The sequence below is a fragment of the Micrasema longulum genome, unplaced genomic scaffold (assembly GCF_059751315.1).
Source record: "Micrasema longulum isolate JH-2025_06_02 unplaced genomic scaffold, ASM5975131v1 h1tg000112l, whole genome shotgun sequence".
NCBI lineage: Eukaryota > Metazoa > Arthropoda > Insecta > Trichoptera > Brachycentridae > Micrasema > Micrasema longulum.
The window spans coordinates 1065825-1086314 of NW_028277318.1; the positions used below are offsets into that span (position 1 = coordinate 1065825).

The window sequence follows — 20490 nt, forward strand, 5'->3', positions numbered from 1 at the left end:
TTAACAAAAGACACATAATAAATATTTGTGTATTAATGTTTTTGTCTTGATTTTTTTATTTTATTTTATTAAAACTCACACGTAATAATTGTATTTCTCTGATGGATTGAGTTTTTTACTGACATTTCTTGGCGGAATTGCATTTTATTTATAATAATTAAAATACGTTTACAGTTTTGTTCCAGTTTTATTTATAATTTTTACCGGTGACCCAGTTTCGTCGTGACTGACACCAGTCTGACGATGTCGGTCACGACGAAACATAAAAAAATGAACTTTTCACCGAAAAAAAGCAGATTTTTTTTTGAACCACAACCCAAAAAAATCTGTCTCAATCTATTATTTCCCAATTAAAAACAGCTTTTATTTTTAATTATTATGTTTTATTATTATTTTTATTTTGGCATATTTTGATTTTCATTTATGGTTTTTTATTACAAAATTTTGACCAATCTCTTCCTTTGACCAGTCTGTTATTTAGTTGGCTGAAAGATATTGCTTTGAGTATTTAATCAGCCCGAGTACTTTTTTTTCAATTAGTCTTAAATAAATAAACCCGGTCACTTTAAAATTTAAAAATTCGAGTTAAACAAAACTAAAAACGTATTTTTGTTATTGTAATTAGTATTTCTTCTTCTTCTCTGGTTTTAATCCTGGGATTGGCTGGCAGCAATTACATTCATTCTTCTCCTCCACTCCTCCCTGTCTTGTGCGGCTCTTTTAAAGTCAACATATGATAAGCAGCGCACGTCCTCTAATAGGTCCTCCAGGTACTCTCGGCGTGGGCGTCCCCTAGAATTTGTCCCCTCGGTCATCCCCTCCATTATGACATGCAGGAGGCCTTCTTGACGTATTACATGGCCGATCCATCTCGCTCGCCTTTCGGACAAGGTCCTGAGCAGGTGCCTTCCACCTTCGATTCTTTGGAGAACCTCTTCATTTGTAATATAGTCTCCCCAGGAAAGTCCTAGTAGTCTTCTATAGGACCACATCTCAAAAGCCTCTAGTCTCCGTTTATCTCTTTCGGATAGGCACCATGTCTCGCAGCCATACATCAAGATACTCCATACATAGGTCTTGATTAGGAGTATTCTTAGTTTTAGTATTTCTATGAGTTTGCGAATTCGTTCTCGGACAATTACAATTAATTTCAATTTAAACATAACCATCTACAGTTTAATATAAACAAAATGTATACTGAACATTTTATCTTGGAAACCTTTTGGGACAATTAAACATAATATAACACTTTCATAAGTCATGAATTATCAACGGACAGTTATAGGAAATGATTTTTCAGTTAGAAATAAATAAAGATTATTGACTGGATGGAAATTAAATTAAAAATGAAAAGACAAAACGTTATATTGAGTAGAAGAAACGTAAAGCTGGCTCAGTTCTTTTTAAAAATCATTTTACTAAAACACAAAATAACATAAATATATATTTTAATTTAAATAATTATAGAATAAAAGATCATCTCATCATGTTACAGTAGTCGGTCTTTCTGTTATAGTAGTGGATCTCTCAGCCATCAGCTATTAGGTAACGTTTTTTTAATTTTTTATAATAATATGTATTGTAATTGTTTTTTTTCTTAATTATGACGCTGATAGTTTTTTTTTTTTTTTTCTTTTATACGCCTCCACTCGTTTGCGAGTGATTTTGAACTCTGATAGTTATCATATATATTAATAAAATAAAAAATATGTTTTTCAAACAATGTCAATAATACTGCAACTCTTAAACTAATATCTTTATTCAGAAAATAATACAGTAGGTAATCTTTACGTCAGGAAATGCGAATGCGTGATGGAGGGTAGATACTTTGTCTTTGTTCTACGTCGGTTGGGCTTAAAGCTTCATTCGTTCTTTTTACATATCCAGCCATGATCGCTAAAACATCGCAACCGACAAAAATAGTATGTTAAGGGGAAAAAATGTTAACTTACAAATTACAACAGAGATGGAGAACATCTTAGAGAAGGAAATATAGAAGTCCGGGCATTTACAGGGCTTATGACCTGTCATGGCTAAGTTAAGTGGCCATTTTGTACGCTGTATTCCATTCACCATTTTGCCCATATGTAAATACGCGTTTCTTTAATTCGTCTATCTGTTGATTTTAATAAAGTAATAGAGCTGAAACCTTTATTGTTGGAAAGAGATTCTGATCAAATTATTTCACGAACTGGGTAACGCCTGAAAACAATTTTCCTATTTTTATGCTTTTTTCGGACCGGTCGTTTTAATTTACAATATTTTTTATTTTTCTAAATGTTTGTAGACAAAAAACTGGGTGTCACTCCCCATAAAGTATGTAATTAAGATAAACAAATTAGAACAGAGATGGAGAACGTTTTAAAAAAGGAAATATGGAAACCTAGTGAGTTACAAGGCTTATGATCTGTCATGGGGTGGTTTAAATTTGATTTTTAAGGAATGTACTTTGATATTTGAATTTTATATCCAGTATTCATATTATTGATATCTATAAAATATTCTCGCGTAAAGTATTGATTTTGTCAGTTACAATGTTTTGGTGATCATGGCTCGATATCTGACAACGTGAAAAGGAACACAGCTTTCTTTTGGGAGCTAACAAATTGCTGATCGAGTTTTAGTCTGAAGGAAACGTCCATTCCTCGACTGTTGACATGGTCTGCTGCTGCCAGAACTGAGGGCAGGTGACACACGCGGAGAGTATCGCTAAAAAATAAAACAATTAACTCGAAAAGCAGTGCCAATTCCCTTTCCCATTGTGTCGAGAAACAGCTTTGTTTTTTTGGGCTTGTTTAAAAAAATATACAAGTCTGATTGTTTAGAGACCGGTTTATAAAATCAACATTGAAATTAACAATGAATTTCCAAATTATTTTTTTTATTAAAAAAATTGACCAAAAATAAAGTTTTTGAATTAAAGTAATTTAAATAATGCTCAAGACCTCCAATGTATCTTGTTTATTTATTAACATATCTCATGACATTGAGTCTTTATTACATTATTTGAGTTTGTTCAAATGTTCTTAGAAAAAATACTGGATTTCACTGGGATTTCACCAATTACAACAGGGATGGAGAACACCTTAAATAAGGGAATATGGAAGTCTAGGCATTTATAGGGCTTATGAGCTGTCATTGGTTGGTTTAAGTTGCCACTAAATGAATGTTACTCTGTGTGTTAAGTGGCCACGTAAACCAGCCAAAGACAGGTCATAAGCCCTGTAAATGCCTAGTTTCCCATATTATCTCATTTAAGGTATTCTCCGTCCTTTTTATAATTTGTTAATAATTGAGTCCTTAAATGTTTGCCTGTATTTTATTAATCTAGGTTATAGATAACAATGGTAAATAAACAAATTTATAAAACGGTAATTATGTACAAACGATTAAAAAAATTAAATTTTATTAATTTTTTAACCTAACCCAATTCTACGCCAAAATAAACCAGGTTTTGATTTCAATTTACAAGTCGGATTATTCCGAATTTAGGTATCTGATAGCTATGAGTTAGTTCTGTTATAACTAAGGGACGGTGTTTAATTATTTGTAGTTCACGAAACAAAAAACTTTTATGCCTTTATTTAAGAATTTTATATATTTATATATATATATATATTCATCACATTAATAAAATGTAAATCATTTAAACAACCAAAAAAACCTGATTTCAATTTTTATACTGGGGTCTGACATAATATTTATTTTACACTTAAGTAATAGCTCAACCCAAAAGACAACCTACCTAGTTCATTTTTTTGCTTTTACTTTAAAATTTTACATAAATTCACTTCTACCAATAAACTTTGAGCGTCTTTGTTTACTTTATTCACAGTGTAGAGAAACTTTCTTTTGAAATTTTCTTTTGAAACCTTCGTTTAAGCAGATATTTAGGTGAACTATATTTTTTCAGAAACAATGCAAATTGAACGAAAATATCTCTGAGAGTTTTATTATCGTTTAACCTATAGAATTTGTAATACAAAAAAAAACAGAATGTAGCTTGGATTATCTTAAGGAAAGTAGGTACTTAAAACGTAGTTGCTAAATTCTATACAACAATACTAGATTTTTTTTTTTTTTTTTTTATTTATTGTTTTTATTGATAAACCCTTACGGGTTACATACATTTAAGAAAATATTTTTACTCTTAAAATTCATATTCAACTGTTAATAATAATATTTTTAACATCTTTTGTAAAGGTTGTCTGAGTCTTTTGTTTAGTTTTGTCTGTTAGTTTATTGTATAATATCAGTCAATGGTTTATTAGTCTCGATTGTCCTTTTCTCGTTTTAGAAGGTTGTATTTGATATTTTTCTGATATTCTTGTATTGTGTTCATGTTTACTACTGTTTTTTTCAAGTTTTCATTGTTCGTCTACAATTACATGAGTAGCTAATTTTATGAATAAATTTTAAGCATTCTTTTTTAAAAATTTCAGTAACATTTAATTGTTTAGTTTGTTTAAAAAGCTCTTTAGTTGCTGTTTGATAGGGTAGGTCATATACTAACTTTAATATTTTATTTTGCTGTCTTCGTAGTCTGTTTATGTCGTTTTGATTTCCTGTCCCCCATGGTAGTTGCATATAACATATTTTAGTTTTTACATAGGCTTCGTGCATTAAATTTTTTCCATTTTTGGAACAAAGTTTTTGATTTAAAAACACTCGATAATGTCGCCACTTTGTTAACTAATTGTTGATATGAATTGTCCATTTCAATTGTCTGTCTATTGTTAGTCCTAAGTATTTAACATGTTCAATTTCAAATAAATAATATACCTGCAGAACAAATTTTCCCACCAAATACTTGTGTTATCAATGATCGCATTTTACATTTAAATATTGAGAAAAAAACTTTTTTATGCTCATTTCATTTATTTTCATTTATTTAAAAATATACTTTAAAAAAATATATACATTTTCCTCTAGGATTTTTTTGTGACAGATATTACAATATCTATTGAATGACATATTTACACTCTTGTTTACGTTACTTTATTTCTTTTCCAAAGTGGAGAGCCAGCGAAACAAGGGTTGATTCACCCTTTAGCAAGTTTCAGATTTATGACAGCAGTAGTGGTAGTTACATTTGTGGATTTAAAACTATCTGACAGACGTCTCACGCTCTACATCTACTGCGAGAGGAAAAATTATGAATACTTTACAAAACCAGCGCATCAAATTCGGTAAACGAGCATTTGCGGTCGCGGGCCCTGTGGCATAGAATGCTCTCGCACCAAAATTTTGAAATTGTGATAGTAAAGTGATGTTTCGGAAAAAAACTCAAAACCCACTTTCCATTTGAATAAATTTGTGGCATGTGGTAACAAAGTAAATTACATTAAATATATATTTTAAGTTAAAATTAAATTAATATTCATATAATCATTTTGCAAAGCGTCCTTGAGGAATTTTTTTACAGAAATGGCACTATATAAGTTATCCAAAATAATAACAAAACATTAGAATTGGCAAAAAACACCATATTAGCATGCCTTCACACAAAAAAATTTAAAAAATATCCCGCACTGATCGTTTGTAGCGCAAAGTTTGCGAAAAATGACATAAAACGCCGAATTGTAATCATCTCTTAAAATATATGGTATTTTTTTTTTACTTACCATAATACCGAAATACTTCATTTTATTAAATTTATATTGGAAGTACTAACATTTTGGTTAATCATTATGGTAAAATAAATATAGGTAAAACAACTCTGTTTTTACCTAAACACTTTTATTTTTTCTGTCTACCGGTTTCAAAGCTAAGCAAGTTTTTTTTATGATGGTAAACTCAACTAATGATTAGATAAGTATACTTCTTGATCAAGGTATAGGTAAGTGTACCTTGATAAAGAAGCTTGTGTTGCTTTGAAACCGATCGTGGCCGGTAGAAAAAATAAAAACAAGTGGTTGAAAACAATGCTGTTTTATATTTATTTTTTTCTTTATTTTAGTTGCCTGATGGAAGAAAAAACAAACATGCTTAAAAACATACTGAGTATACGAAAAAAAAATTTTTTTATGTATGTTAAAAATTTGGGGTTTTTACCGTTTAAATTTTGAAGCTCTTCGCCCATTTTACTTTACTTTTAATGAAATGACCAAAAACCTACCAATCCAAGTTTTACCCACATCCTACCTAACCAACCAATTAGGGTGTATAACAAAATACCGTTTAGTCAAAAACATTGCCTAAAAATTAGATAATTGCATTTGGGAAGAAAAACTGCTGCCATTCGTTGGCGTTATCAAAGTTATTAAATAATTTACTTTCCCTTATCTACAAGTCGATACGTAACATCTTATCCTTTATTTAATTTAAACAACCATATTTTATTTTATGTATTTTAATTATAAATAATGGCATAATAGGACGGGGAGGCACTAATAAATCAATATTAAAACCTCTTGAATCTGCTCAAAAATCAATAGTTAAAATAATTTTTAAAAAGCCCTTCAGGTACCCCAGCATCAAGCTTTTTGAGGTATTTGTTATTTTAGATATAAGGCAACTATCTATTTTTAGAAAAGTAATGTTTGTGAAAGCAAATTATTCTACCAAATCCCAAAAGAAACACTCCCACACTACCAGAAGTCAAACTAGAGGATGGGTCATGGGGTTTATCACAAACTCTGAATTCGGGCAAAGAAATTTCAGGTTTTAGGGCCCCAAAATATTTAATAAGTTACCCAAACATTGTTAAACCATGACCCGGATTCAATTTTAAAAAATTGGTTTCTGGGTTTAGGTCGAGAAAAATTTACTCAAAATACACTCTTAAATAATAAATGGTATAAATTAATATTGTTTAACTTTAGAATAAATTAACTAGTAGGTAGTAATGTTATTGTTTATTTTGCATAAAAATGTCTGCCTTAAAACAGGTTGTACCTAGTTAGGCAGACTAGACATGATCCAGAGAAATTGATTACCTAAGTGTATATGTAGTAGATAAATTAATTGTTATTTTGTTAATAAACTTGATTATTATTATTATTATTATTATTAATTAAAATTATTTTTAGGGCAGTGCATTTAAAATAAATTTATGCCATTTTACAGACACTTGAAATATTACGTTCTTCAGATGTAATCTAGATCTTGAAACCAAGATGCAAACCAGTTTCAGTCGTTTTACACATGTCATTTTAATTTATTGCATTTAAAAATCTTTTTGACAACATGACCTAACATGTCTTAAATGGCGTTAAGTAATTGCTGCGTATGTGCTTCGAAAATTAAAAACTCGTAAATTAATCCGTATTTCCGTTCACAATTACAAAAATATATCTCGAAATCCCGAAAGGTAGAACTAATTACCTACATAGTCATTGTGAATTTTCTTAATAAGAATAATTAATCCAAACATTAATTCCAAAACTGGTTATGATTGATATTCCTGTATTAATTTGTTTCATATTCCTAATTATTTTAATAATAAAATTCTTACCTTTTTGTGGATCCAGAGAAAAATGAAATGGTGATTCATAGCTGTAAGTTTAAAAACAAGTATTTTTATCGTAATTTCAAGTTTTCAATACCAAAACTGTAATTTTTGTAAGTAAAATCACATATTTTTCATCATCATTCCTTTTCTACTCGTATCTCGATCATTTTCGTTTCATGAAGGTAAGATGATCAGTCTTACGCTTCAGGTGCCAGCCTAGGGACTATGAATCATTCCAGGGTAAAAACACTTTTTGAAATAACTATTTCATGACAATCATGTCGGGAATCGAACCCGAGACCTCTTGCATGGTAGGCAAACGTGCTGACCACTGCCCCACCATTTATGTAACTAAGAAAATTAGTATAAATATTCAAATTTTTGCAGTAAACTTATTCAAGTTTACTATACTGAAAAGAGTATGTCAATCCAAAAATAAAATCATTGTACTAAATGAAAAACCCTGTTTAAGGTTTGAGCCGTCCGCGCGCCCGCGCGCCCGTGGGCAAAGCTCATAAGCTTGGCACCTCTATTCTTTCTTGTTTCGTTCAGAAAATAAAAGGACAATACTTAATAATATTTTATCATTTTGATTAATTAACATTTCAGAAATATTGCATTCAAATAATATTAAGCATCGTTTTCTAAGCGAACAAATCTTTTTTTTTTCATTAAGAAATCCCTCTTAGAGTTCTATACAGAAGCGCTGCAAGTTTTAGCTGTACTCATTCCTAACTTCACATCGTAAAATGCAATTTACTAAAATAAAAGATATTAGAGACAGGGGATGCGCAAAAAACGGTGTTCAAGAAATTCACATAGGCGCACACAAAACGCAGCCATGACGTCAAAACGCACCAATTTTAAAATATGTTTTCTACTGCCGCACGGGCCGTTCAACCATTTGTATCGTGGCCTCCAGGTCCTTACACCCCCAGATTTCAGCCTATTTAGCTTAAATGGTAAACTAGCTCTTACTACGAATCCTAGTGGTCTAAATGAAACCTGTTCCCCTTAAACTTCAATTCACCTATTTAATAGCTTTCTGGACTGAATTGTAAAAAAAAACTATTCCTTTTTTGTTTATGAAATGTCGGTATGTACGAGTAATATTATTCAAGAATGATTTTTTAAAAAGCAATCAATCATTATCTAACGTTTGTTATTTTTGAGTATTTATTATTATTTACTAAGGGATCTGTCTAGATGTATAGCATGTTCCCAAAAAATAATAAATAAAGCCTAATATATTTAATATTGTTGCAACAGAGGGGGAAAACATTTTTTAAGAGGGGAATATGGAAGGAAATATGACATGTCGTCAGCCCTGTAAATGCCACTTAAACCAGCCAATGAATGGTCATAAGCCCTGTAAATGCCTAGATTTTCATACTCACTTCTCAAAAATGTTTCCCCTCTGTTGCTTTAAATTTCAATATGAATAATTTTCTTTATGCAGTCATTCTGCAGACATTCGGACATATTTAAAACATTGTTGAGTTATTTAACTGGTAAAAGAAGAAGCATAAAAAATGTAACAATGGTTTTCAGGCGTTGCCCAGTAGGTGAGTTGGTTCAGCCGGATGAATCTCACCCACGTGATAAAGATTTCAGCTCTTTAACTTCACAAAAGTCAACAGATGGAACAGTTGAGGAAAAGTGGATATTCAAACATCGACAGAACGGTGAATATTACACAGTGTGTAAAGTGGCCACTTAAACCAGCCACTGACAGGTTATAAGCCCTGTAAATGCCAAGACTTCCATATTTCATTCTTTAAAATGTTTTCCATCTCTGTTGCAACAAATTTAAATGTAAATAACTTCTTAAGGAGGAAATCCAGCCAGTCTGCTAGCATTTGGACATATTTAAAACATTCAAACAGCAGCCAAAAATTACAGTATTTTCCTTTGTAAAGTTCTCCTTAAAAGTATCAATATCTATCGGTGATATCCCTTGGTACACGTCACCCCAGACAGGGAATATTATTTGAGTAAAAATGAATCTACTATTTTGGTATACCATGTATTAGTTTATTGCTAATTCTACAATGGAATTAATGTACAAATATTTTGAGTTTTCTTAAAAGTGTATTTAAATTAAATAATAATATCTTGCGTTTCTAAGGTATAAACCGAAAAACGCTGATACCTACAAATCAATTCATACAGCGTCAATTATCCGTTAAAAACATTGGTCCGCTATAAATTGCTCTCGTTGATCATAATAATTCATAACACTAGTAAAGTAGATAGATTTTTTTAACCGTATATCACTTAAATAATTAGCATTTATAAACGATATAAATTAATTTCGTTCTGATTAACTTCCGCGATATTTTTTTTCGTGTGCACATGTAAATGAATAACTCTGTCAAATATCAGTTTAATGTGAAGATATAAAACCATAACTATTCGAGGAATTCGCAAGTCAAAAAGAAGTGGGCACATTCATTAAAATAACTAGAACACTTATTAGAAAATGCAAAATGTCAAATGCTCGGGATGTTATTTAATAATAATATCATTTTTTACTTTACGTGGGACGCAGACTGTTTTTTAGGCATTTATAAATTTAGCATATTTAGTTTTATAAATATAAATAACAATAAATGTACAACTGTTCATATTTGAAAAATAATTTATTAAGAATGTCGATTTGAAAATGTTTTTCTGATATTTTTTTATCCATCTGCTTATATAACCTGCATTAAATATTCGAACTATTATGATTTATTTTGCTAATTTGTTTCATTACACGGTTTTTTTAAGCTGAATGTCGAACAACGTATTATTTAAATTAATTCAGCTGTCATTTCTAGTCATTAGCGCCCTTAAAATTATTGTAATTATAGATAATATGCTGAAGTATTTTGCCTCGGGTAAATCATATTAATGCCTAAGTCGCTTTCGAGTAGTGAATAATACAATTTGGTCGTTTTTCAGGAATAATAATAATTGGAACATAGTGTGTCGGTTACATTTCTATTTCAGTAGACATTTTTAAAAAACAAACTAAATGTTTTAAAAACAAAATTTTAAAAAAATTTAGTACATTTATGCAATATAAAAAAAAGCTCCTAATATTTTTGTATTAAATAAAGTAAAGTCTAATATGAGTATGGCTATTTGTTTTTAAATAATATGTGTAATGTAAGTAAAAATAGACTAGAAAGGGTCCAATATTTTTTTTTAAGCAGGTCGACTACCGGTTTTTTATTTTACTTTTTTTTTATTTCATTTATTTACAATTTTAAAAAACCCGTAATGGTAACATTAGAAATTTAATATTGTCTAGTCATTTTATGTCTCGTCTAGTCTAGTTAGTTCAGTCATCATGTGCTTTTTCAGATTGATTTTAAATTTGTCTCCAGTAAAAGTTTTCAAGTAGTAAGGTAGGTCGTTGTAGTGTTTAAGTCCATTATGTAGTATTTTTGACTGTCCTGTGTTTGTCTTTGCTTTTTCAATATGATAGTGTTGTTGTTGTCTGGTGTTATATTTGTGTATGTCAGCATTTTTGACTAATATTATGTCGTCGTCTTGTATGTTTCCCAGTGTTATTTTGTGCACAATTTTTAAGGTCTCAATTTTAGTCAAGTAGTTTATGTCAAACTGGTGTGTTTTTTTGTACAGTTCAGTCGTTGAGGTCAGGTAGGGTAGGTTGTTTAAACATTAACTTTTCTAATCATGCTGAAAGTATGCAGTATCATGGAATAAACTCTCTTAAAAATCGAAGAATAATGTTGGACCAGTTATTTTTATTCAAATTAATAAATAATAAAATTGATTTTTCAAACCTACTAGAAAGATTTCCATTCCATGTGCCATCTAGACCGACAAGACAAAATCTTTTGTTTCACACTGAAAACGCGTCAACAAACTATTTTAAGCAATCTACAATAAAATAGAAAAAAATTCTGAGACGTCCTGTGCTTGCAGGAGTTCTCCTATTAGATTTTGAGACAAGAGAGGCAGTAGTAAAACGCTCTGTGAGAGGAGAGAATATAGAATACTTTGGTGTTGAGTTGCGCCCTTCCGAGACAAGATTTAGCGTACTATGTGATATTATGCGAGGCGTAACTCTCAACCAATGGCAGAATAGATGGGACATGGCATGTACGGGGAAATGGACGTGGTCTTTTTTACCTTCCACCAGACACACGATGTGTAGTAAGTTCTTGGTGTTTGACTATCATACTGCACAAATGGTTTCGGGACATGGGGAGTTTAGAGACAAGCTTCATAAACTTGGACTTGCCCCTGTCTCGAGCTGTGCTTGCGGAGATAACCATCAATCGGCCGAACACATCCTGTGGCACTGTGTGCTATTAGATGATGCTAGAGACGAGATGCTGAATGGTCTGACAGGGGTCATGCGACCAGCGTGGAATGTGGATCTGATGGCCAACAGTACAAATTTTGCACTCTTCCGTCAGTTGGTATCGCGTTGGGAGCTCCTCAGATGCGCGGACGCCTAGGTGGGTAAAATATGGTGGGACAGGCAACTGTTCTTGTGGGATGCTCATTCAGTTGGGACTGTGCTTCCTTCCGAGCGGAACGCACAAGTTCTTTTGTTTTGTCCTCCCCTTACGGGGGTGGTTTTCGGATCCTCTGGTTCTGACCACCCAGGGAGTTCTTCTTTATCCAAAGTCGTTATCTTATTTTAAATATCCGTGTTTTTACTTATGTTTTGTGTAAGTTATGTTTGTTATGTTACTATAGTTTTAAGAAAATGTTTTTGTATATTTGGATACGTTTATTTATGTAAATTGTTTGTTAACATATTTTTTTCTTGAATAAAAAAACAGAAGCATTGAGGGGATCCTGAGGGGTGGGAACAACGAGTTGGCCTCTGTCCATACGTCCTCCTCCCCCTTCCTTAATCTGCATAGAGTTTGTATTCCATAGGAATATGTATAATATCTTTCCTCTATGCGCAGCTGACAGAGAGTCCCCCAGGACTCAATAACAGCTGCGGGTGGATGGTGGGCTTAAGGGTCTCCCCTCAATGTGATGTTTCTTAAGGCTGGGTGTACCGTGCTTTAATTCACCACTGTAATTGGGCCTCACGGCCTGTTGTGGTGCTAAATAAAAATCGATCTTGTAGATAAGTCCTGGGATTAAATATAACAGTTTAAATAAAAATAAATAAAAAAGGAATTCTCTCAATATTTTTATGAATCTGGCAATGTGTTGATCTTCACTATATGATTTTCTAATTCTGAAATACGATTCTTGACATAACAACATTCCAGCAAATTTTGTCAAAACTTGTCTCTTCAAATTTGACAAAACAATATTCCAGCAACTTTTAACTTGTCGCGTCAAATTTTCCTTTTCAACCTTCCATCAATCTTAAATCAAGTTTGTACCAAGTTTCACTGCTATCTGGGTATTGTATACACGAGGGCCTATGAAAATTGAATGCATTTGGGTAAAAGAAGTTTTTATCAACGGAACTTTTTTTTTGCCTCAGTTTTAGATTTGGTGCTGTACACGTAACTTTAAATATAATTCATAAACGCTGTCCTGCAGCACTGAAATGAAATATTATTCCACAACAATTATAAAAAATAATTCAATATTATTTTTGAATTTACCAAGAATCGAATCTGGAACCCAAGCATGGTAGCCGAACGCGCATATCACTACACAACATGGTTAATTTATCTCCAATCAATTTCTGACTTTACTTTGATTAAAAACTACGAATAATGTTTGGATGCCGATACAATTTCTCTGTAAGGTGCGCGAATTATCTGTCTGTGTTCGTGGCTATGAGAGTTGTATTTATGCATGTACAAGTATGTATGCATTTTATAGATACACGTTTCGCATAATGGCGGTGTTAGTTCGTGTAATTAGATCCTCTGATCCAAACTGCACTGCACTTATAGCATCCTTCCTTATAAGGGATGGGTATATCGCGAGATGCAGAATAAACTAAACCAATATAAGACTGAACAATGAACGATTAACTAATTTACGACACATTGCACACAATTTATTTACTTAGATTCTGCTCCACACTCCAAGCATACTCTAAGATATAATACTTTTTTTATACTAGTAAAAATTTGAGAAAACTGAAAATATTATACTAAAAAACTATTTTGAGAATGGAATATGTAACTCTATTTACAGTGCTTGTGTTTTGTCACTGGCTGGTTTTACTGGCCAATTTACACAATATGTAAAATTGTAGCAAGCTGCAAGCCGTAGAACCGTAGAACTAATATTGACTCCATATATATGTCCGGCACACTAAATGTTTGAATCGATGTTCCATCATTACTGGGAAAAGTAAATTTCAATATTCCGACTCGTAGGTTGAGAAACAATGAAATACTGTTCATCGATCAGCATAGAACAAATTTTGGCCTTAATTCTCCAATGACCCGTCTTTGTCGTATTGTTAACTCAAGACATTATCTGTTTTTTTTTGTTTAAGTTTACAGCGATTTTAACGAGCACTAAATAAATAGTCCAGATCTTGTCTTGATGTCCTTTATGTTTGTCAATGCTTATTTTCCTTTTTTTAGTGTTTCAAACTATTTTTTTATTGTTATAATTAAATCCTATAAATTGTATACATGGACAATGTCCGTTAATAAATAAATAAAAGCCAAGAAAGTTCTTTTTTCTCAATTGGTTTTGGGGTTGTGATATATTTCTCATAAATTCCTTCCATATCCTCTCTTCCCCACCTGCTGACAAGCCTCGAAAATAAAATTGTTTAAAAACTTCTTCGTTCTCTCTGGGTTCATTCATATTTCCTCAACTTTTCCATTTGTTGAGTTTTGTAAAGTAAGAGGGCTGAATTTTTGAATTTGCTGATTGAGATTAATCTGGCTTATTTTTTCGTCGATGAAGCAACGCTTGAAACTACTTTCGATTTAAGTAAGTTTAATTAACAATATTTTGAGTTTGTCAAAATGATTACGGAGGGTGTTATTATCATTGAAATTTATTTCAACACTCGTCGTACGCAAAAAAGCAGTTATTTTTAAAATCATATTTTGATTTACGTACTTGACTTTATGCATATTAAAATAATGTTTAAACAATCATAAGTAAAAATATAGTATGGCAATTGTCCCTAAAGCATAAAACCTGTGTGTGTTCATATCTATATTATTTTTTGCTTATGTTATTGTTTAAACAACTTAAAAACTATTATTTCATTTTTGGTACTGAGATTGTATTTTTACTACTCATTGCCATATATCATATGGTTCGAAATTTCTTCTAAAACATTGCCTCATATTTAACTAATTTTGTGATTTTATAAAAATAACTGCCTTTTTGCTTATAAAAGCAGAAGAGTTGTCAGATTCTTTAAAAGCCTAAACTTGGAGTCAAGTTGCAGTCAAGTCAGGGACATTAATAAAACTAACCCATGTTTTTCAGAAAATGGAAAAGAGAAAATCTTTTCTCTGGTATATTTTCTTTGATTTTTTAGACATTCATTAACACAAATAAAGCAAAGTGCTGGAAAAATGATAATAGTTGAATTTTTTTCAGTAATTTCATCCAATGAAACCGATTCTAAGTAAATGGCGTTGTTACTTCGTTAAGTAAGATACACCTTTCGAGTGCACTGCTTTCCGGCATTTATAGTACTTTCGAGTTGTATCGAATGAATTCACGAGCTGTATAGTGTTTAATTGATTTCAAAAGTTATCGTTAAACAAAAACCATATAAATTCCTTAGGCGATTTATTGAATTTAAATGGAAAAGAGTATTTAATCTTAATGTTTATCATTTTATTACTCAATAAAATAATTCTGAGCACATTTAACTGCAATTTTCTTTTTATTTAACTTTTTGTAGATAATATAAATTGTGCATTGGCGGAATTCCTTCAACCAAATAAAAAATAAAAGTCTTAACAAATTACAGCGGAGATAGGAAACATTTTTAAGAAGGGAATATGGAAGTCTAGGCATTAACGTGGCTTCTAAATTTACGTTGGCTAGTTTTAGTGGCCACTTCACCATTTTGCCATCCATATTTCTTCAATTCTTCCATTTGTTGATTTTAATGAAGTAAAAGAGCTGAAACCATATTCCCTTACCTAAAACGTTCTCCATCCGTGTTGTTATTTGTTCATCTTTATGACTTCTTAGGGGGCGAAATCCAATATTTTGTCTTCAAACATTTGGACAAACTCAAAATATTGTATTATTTATATAATTCATGTTACAAAACCTATTCAATAGAAAATAAAAATAAAAAAGCTAAAGATATACAAAAATAGACTGAAATAAAAATAAATAACTGTTTTTGTAAATCAATTACCTAAAATAGTACTATGACTCAATTGGAAAAGGGAATAAAGAGGAAAAAGAAAAGTAGGAGAGATAAAGGAAGAAAAAAGAGATGATTCTTCGGCCGTGATTAATGTTGAGATACTGTAGTAACATCTGTGAGAGTGGATGGGAAATGGTTCCCGCCTTTTATATTTTGGGATTTTTAATCTGATTCGAGATTGATTGATTGATTGATTGATTCCTGATTTTTAGTAAATGTTTTTGTAAATTATAAATAAATATTAATTATCAATTTTGAAACACTGATAAAGATTTTCAAAACGTAAATAGTTTTGGTCATCAGTATCATTGTTCTCCTTTCCGGACCAAGTAGTCCATAATATCCAGGAATTTTGCACAGTAAATTAAAATTATTAAGTTTATAAGTGAAAATTCTTGATGGAAGTTCATTGTAATTTATTATAGAAAATAAAAATAAAACCAGTCTCGAAGATGTCGCGAAAGCGATAAAACGGGTTACTTTATTTTCTAAATTTTTTATTAAAGTATCACTCGTCTTTTATTTTCTTTAATAAATTTAAATGAGTTGCCACAAAAAGTAAACGAAGCTAAAAATTTTACCACATTTAGAAGAAAAATGTGTTTTATATTGGAATAGTAAATTTTAATAAAACTACACCGTTTTCATATTATTTAAAATACAATAAAAACATGTAAAAAATAAAATGCATATGTAGTAGCGGTCACAGAAATAGCATCACCTAATATTAAAAGGTATTTCTGAGATTGCATCAAGTGTAAATTTTACTTAAATGTTTTAAAAATAAAATTAAAATCATTTCAGATATACCTATTAAAATCAGATTACTTAACATTGGATTGCTTTTTCCCGTTTGATTTGAAAAGAGTAAATATTTAAAAAATGGAATAATTGATTTTTTAAAAATGGAACAAACGGTTTTGAGCACATTAATTTTTTTTTGTAAATTTCCTTGTCAACATTATCATAAACTACCAAATAATATTATTTTTAATTTTTGTCTCCTCTTAATTTGATTTAATAACTGAGCAACGCGAGACGGCATCGATTAAATTATTTTTTCAAAATCTCTCCATTCCACCATTTTTCTAGTACTTTCTTCAGACCTTTCGCTGTCTGGGAATTCAATCTTTGTATTTAACCCAAGTATTCTATACATGTTTTCAATTGGGTTTGGATAAGTAATTACTAAAAATCATAAAACCCGATTCAAATGAGCGAAAGCTCACAAAAATTGACTAAAATGAAAGTGGAACGAATAAATCTCACTCACATTTATAAACGTTTCGGCTCTTTCACTAGGCAAAAGTGAAGGGATGAAAATTTTGAAGAAACGCACTTGTTTAAATATGGGCAGAATACTAATCAAAGTGATCATATAAATGCCACTCTATTTTCCGTTCTCTTAAATGTTCTCCCTCTCTATTGCAATATGCATATCGAATATTTTCAGGTCAGTGTACAGTTATGTTAAATGTCACGGACTTGCCAATTTACAATTTGTTGTTCATAGATCAAGTATCTACCTACAATATTAGTATTTTAGCATTATGTATCCACAAACGTTACGCTTATCTGCACGTAAATAACGGAAGCTGTTATCAGTGGGTTTAGGAATGAGTAAATGATCTTGCATGTATAAATGTTAATTAAATCAGTCAATCATTAGCCGAGTACTTAACCCTTTGAACCGTGTGCTCTAGAAAACTAGTCACGATTTTATAAATTTATTACCACCTACGGTCATATCTAAATGAATCCAGAAATCAATTTGACGGCTATTCATATTTAATTATTTAATTTTAATTGACATTTATTATTATTTTCTGTGATGATAGCCTTAATCTAGAACTTGGGCAAATAATGGTTCAGTCAGTGCCATGTTCAGTCAGTGCTTTTGTACGGAGTTGAATCGTAGACCCTCTAAATCAGTACTATGAACCAGTTAAAGTCATTCAAAATATTTATTTATGCTTTATTCAGTTAGTTTATAAAATCTTAAAAACTAATTTAAACTTTTAATAATGTGACATTTTTTTAATCAAAATTTCTCAATAACATATTTTTTCAAATTAATTTTAAATATTTCGGTTTTTGGATATCCTTAATTTCTTCAGCTAACTCATTATTGTGCAGCCTCAATCCCTTGTACAATGAGTTTTGAGATTCTGTTTTTCTCCTCATTGGTAATCTTATCTTTTTTTTATCCCTTGTTCCATATGTATGACATTGTTGGTTAAATTTTATTATTGTTTTTATTTTATTCATCCCCTCAATTATTTCATATTTTAAAATTACTACAGTATATTTAATTTATTGCTTTACTGTGAGCAAGCCAATTTCTTTGTGCATTATTTCTATATTAGAATAGATATTTATTTTGAGTATAATCCTCATCGCCTTATTTTGAAGAATTTGTATATTTCCTATTTCTCCTTCATTAAATAAAAAAAAATGGAAGAAAGGTAATTTATGTGTGGACGTATTATTATTTTAAATTTAAGAATACTACTTTTTATATCTATAACATTTCGTAATCTTCGCATAAATGTTTTTTTTTGTTGTTATATATGGATGCATCGTAGAATGCTACGCCTTCCATGGACCGATATGGTCAGCAACAAAAATGTACTTCAAAGGGCAAGAGTAGATAGACAGTTGCTGACTGGCATCAAAGTCCGGCCGGTCTCCTATGTACTTTAGAGAAGAGAAGGCAATATAGAGGGTCGACAATGTGAGGGCAGAAAGCAGATCTCCTGGTTCCAAAAGATACGAGACTGGACGGGGTTTAGAACAATCGAGGCCCTGTTTAAGACAGGGACAAATCCTCTCAATTAATAGTCAACGTCAGGGGGACCTGACATGACACATAAAAAACATAAAATACCGTATAAACCGGGGGACCCTGAAAAATCTGCAATAGCAAAACACTTTATAGACACAGGACATATTTTCGCCTTCAAACCAAAGATTTTGCATTAACCTAAAAATTACAGTGCAAGAATAATAAAAGAGGCAATCGAAATACTCAAATACGCAAAAAACATAAACAAAGACGATGGGCTGAAATTAAAATCAACATGGTTCCCGGCACTACACACTACAAAATAGACACGGAATGTGCCTGCGGCCGACTGCGACACGGTGCAATGGTCGCCGAAACGTCGCAACGAATCCAACATGCACTGGATCACCCAAAAAAGATTTTTATATTTATAACAGTAACCGTGAAAACTTACGAGCCTATTAAATAAATAGTCAATAAAAACTATGTAAATTATTAGCGCTCTTAAGGCGGTTTATACAAAAATAATGCTTTGTATTAATATCTATACATAAGATTAATAATGCGAATTCTGTGTTTTTTTAGTATTTGAGAAAAAAATGGGTAACGTCTTAAAAGATCACTTTCTACGAGTTATACAAATTGAGGAATATATATTTGTACAATACGAGTATTTTGTAAATAATTAAAATTCTTCTTCATCATAATTTTTGTGAAATCAGTATATAAATTTTACTGGACTTCCCTTGACGAGGCTTAAAAATAAACTAACAAATAAAAAGTACTGGTTAGTCTTAAAATATTTAGTTTCACAATCATAAAGTTAGTGATTCAATTTTTTTTTTTAAATCATTTTGATTACATGGAAGGTAAGGTGATCAGTCTTATGATTTGGGCACCATTCCAGGGACAACAAGACACTGTTATATTAAACGACCATTAAAACTAATTTTTCTCGTCGACCTTTCTAGTAATCAAACGCGGGACCTCAAAAATGGTAGGTGAATACGCCAACTACAAAAACTGCGTGGCAAATTTATCGCTATTCGATTACCCTTTCAGATTTTTTACCATAAAAAAAATAATTGAATAAAATATAGAATATTAAATAATTGTTAATATTTGTTAGCTCTTTTTGCACACAGAAACAATAAAGGGTAAAGGGGTTAAATTTGTCGTGTTATTTCAACGCACATATTTCACTATTTTCGTATTCAGTGGTGTTATACTAAGATATGTTTAATTTGTACTAATCAATTTATTACCTTGGTTTCTATTATAAATTTATGTACAAATGTGGACAAGATTTGTTCGTATTGGGCGTGGCGATTTAACATCGCATTCAGTGATTGTTATTTATTTTGTAATTAAAGCACTTTCCCATTACAAATATTCTTAATTAATAACACATTAATATTATGAATAATACATATCGTTGATAAATGGTTGCAAGCACCATTTTTTCACTCGCCCGAACAACACCTTTAACTCAAACTAAATCTACCATTACAAAATGTTACGATGCACTGAGATTGTAAATATAATAGGTTAACAAATCGAAGAAATAAGAGAATTCCTAAAAGAATTGATGAAATTCAAGAAATCATTAAATTTCTTGAGCTAGGGAGTAGCTGGGATGTAAAATAGTATTACTACACAAGGGAAAAATTCTCGAAATGGAACAGGAGGTAAAAAATATTAAATATGTATTTTTTATTTTGGAATGCAACTACCAGGGGAGGAAGCTGTAGGAGATGATTAACAATACTTAAATCGTTGGAGTACCAGAAAGAAACAAAGGAAATCTCCTCTCAATATATATTCTATACTTAATATAGTTAAATCAGTTGGCTTAGAAATTCAACGTAACGACACCGATTTTATTCATAGTGTTAAAACAATAAACCACTCAACTAACCCCAAAAATATTATTTATTT

The 20490-nt window shown here is 31.0% G+C and overlaps 1 protein-coding gene across 1 annotated transcript in view; it reads right to left on the reverse strand.

Moving 5' to 3' along the window:
• Window positions 1-2546: 2546 nt before the first annotated feature.
• Window positions 2547-20490, reverse strand: part of LOC148284542 (protein CFDP2-like) — a 108678-nt gene continuing 90734 nt past the window's right edge. The window contains exon 2 of the mRNA XM_088238746.1: window positions 2547-2709. Coding sequence (XP_088094872.1) covers window positions 2547-2709 — 163 coding nt within the window. The remainder of the gene's footprint in view (window positions 2710-20490) is intronic.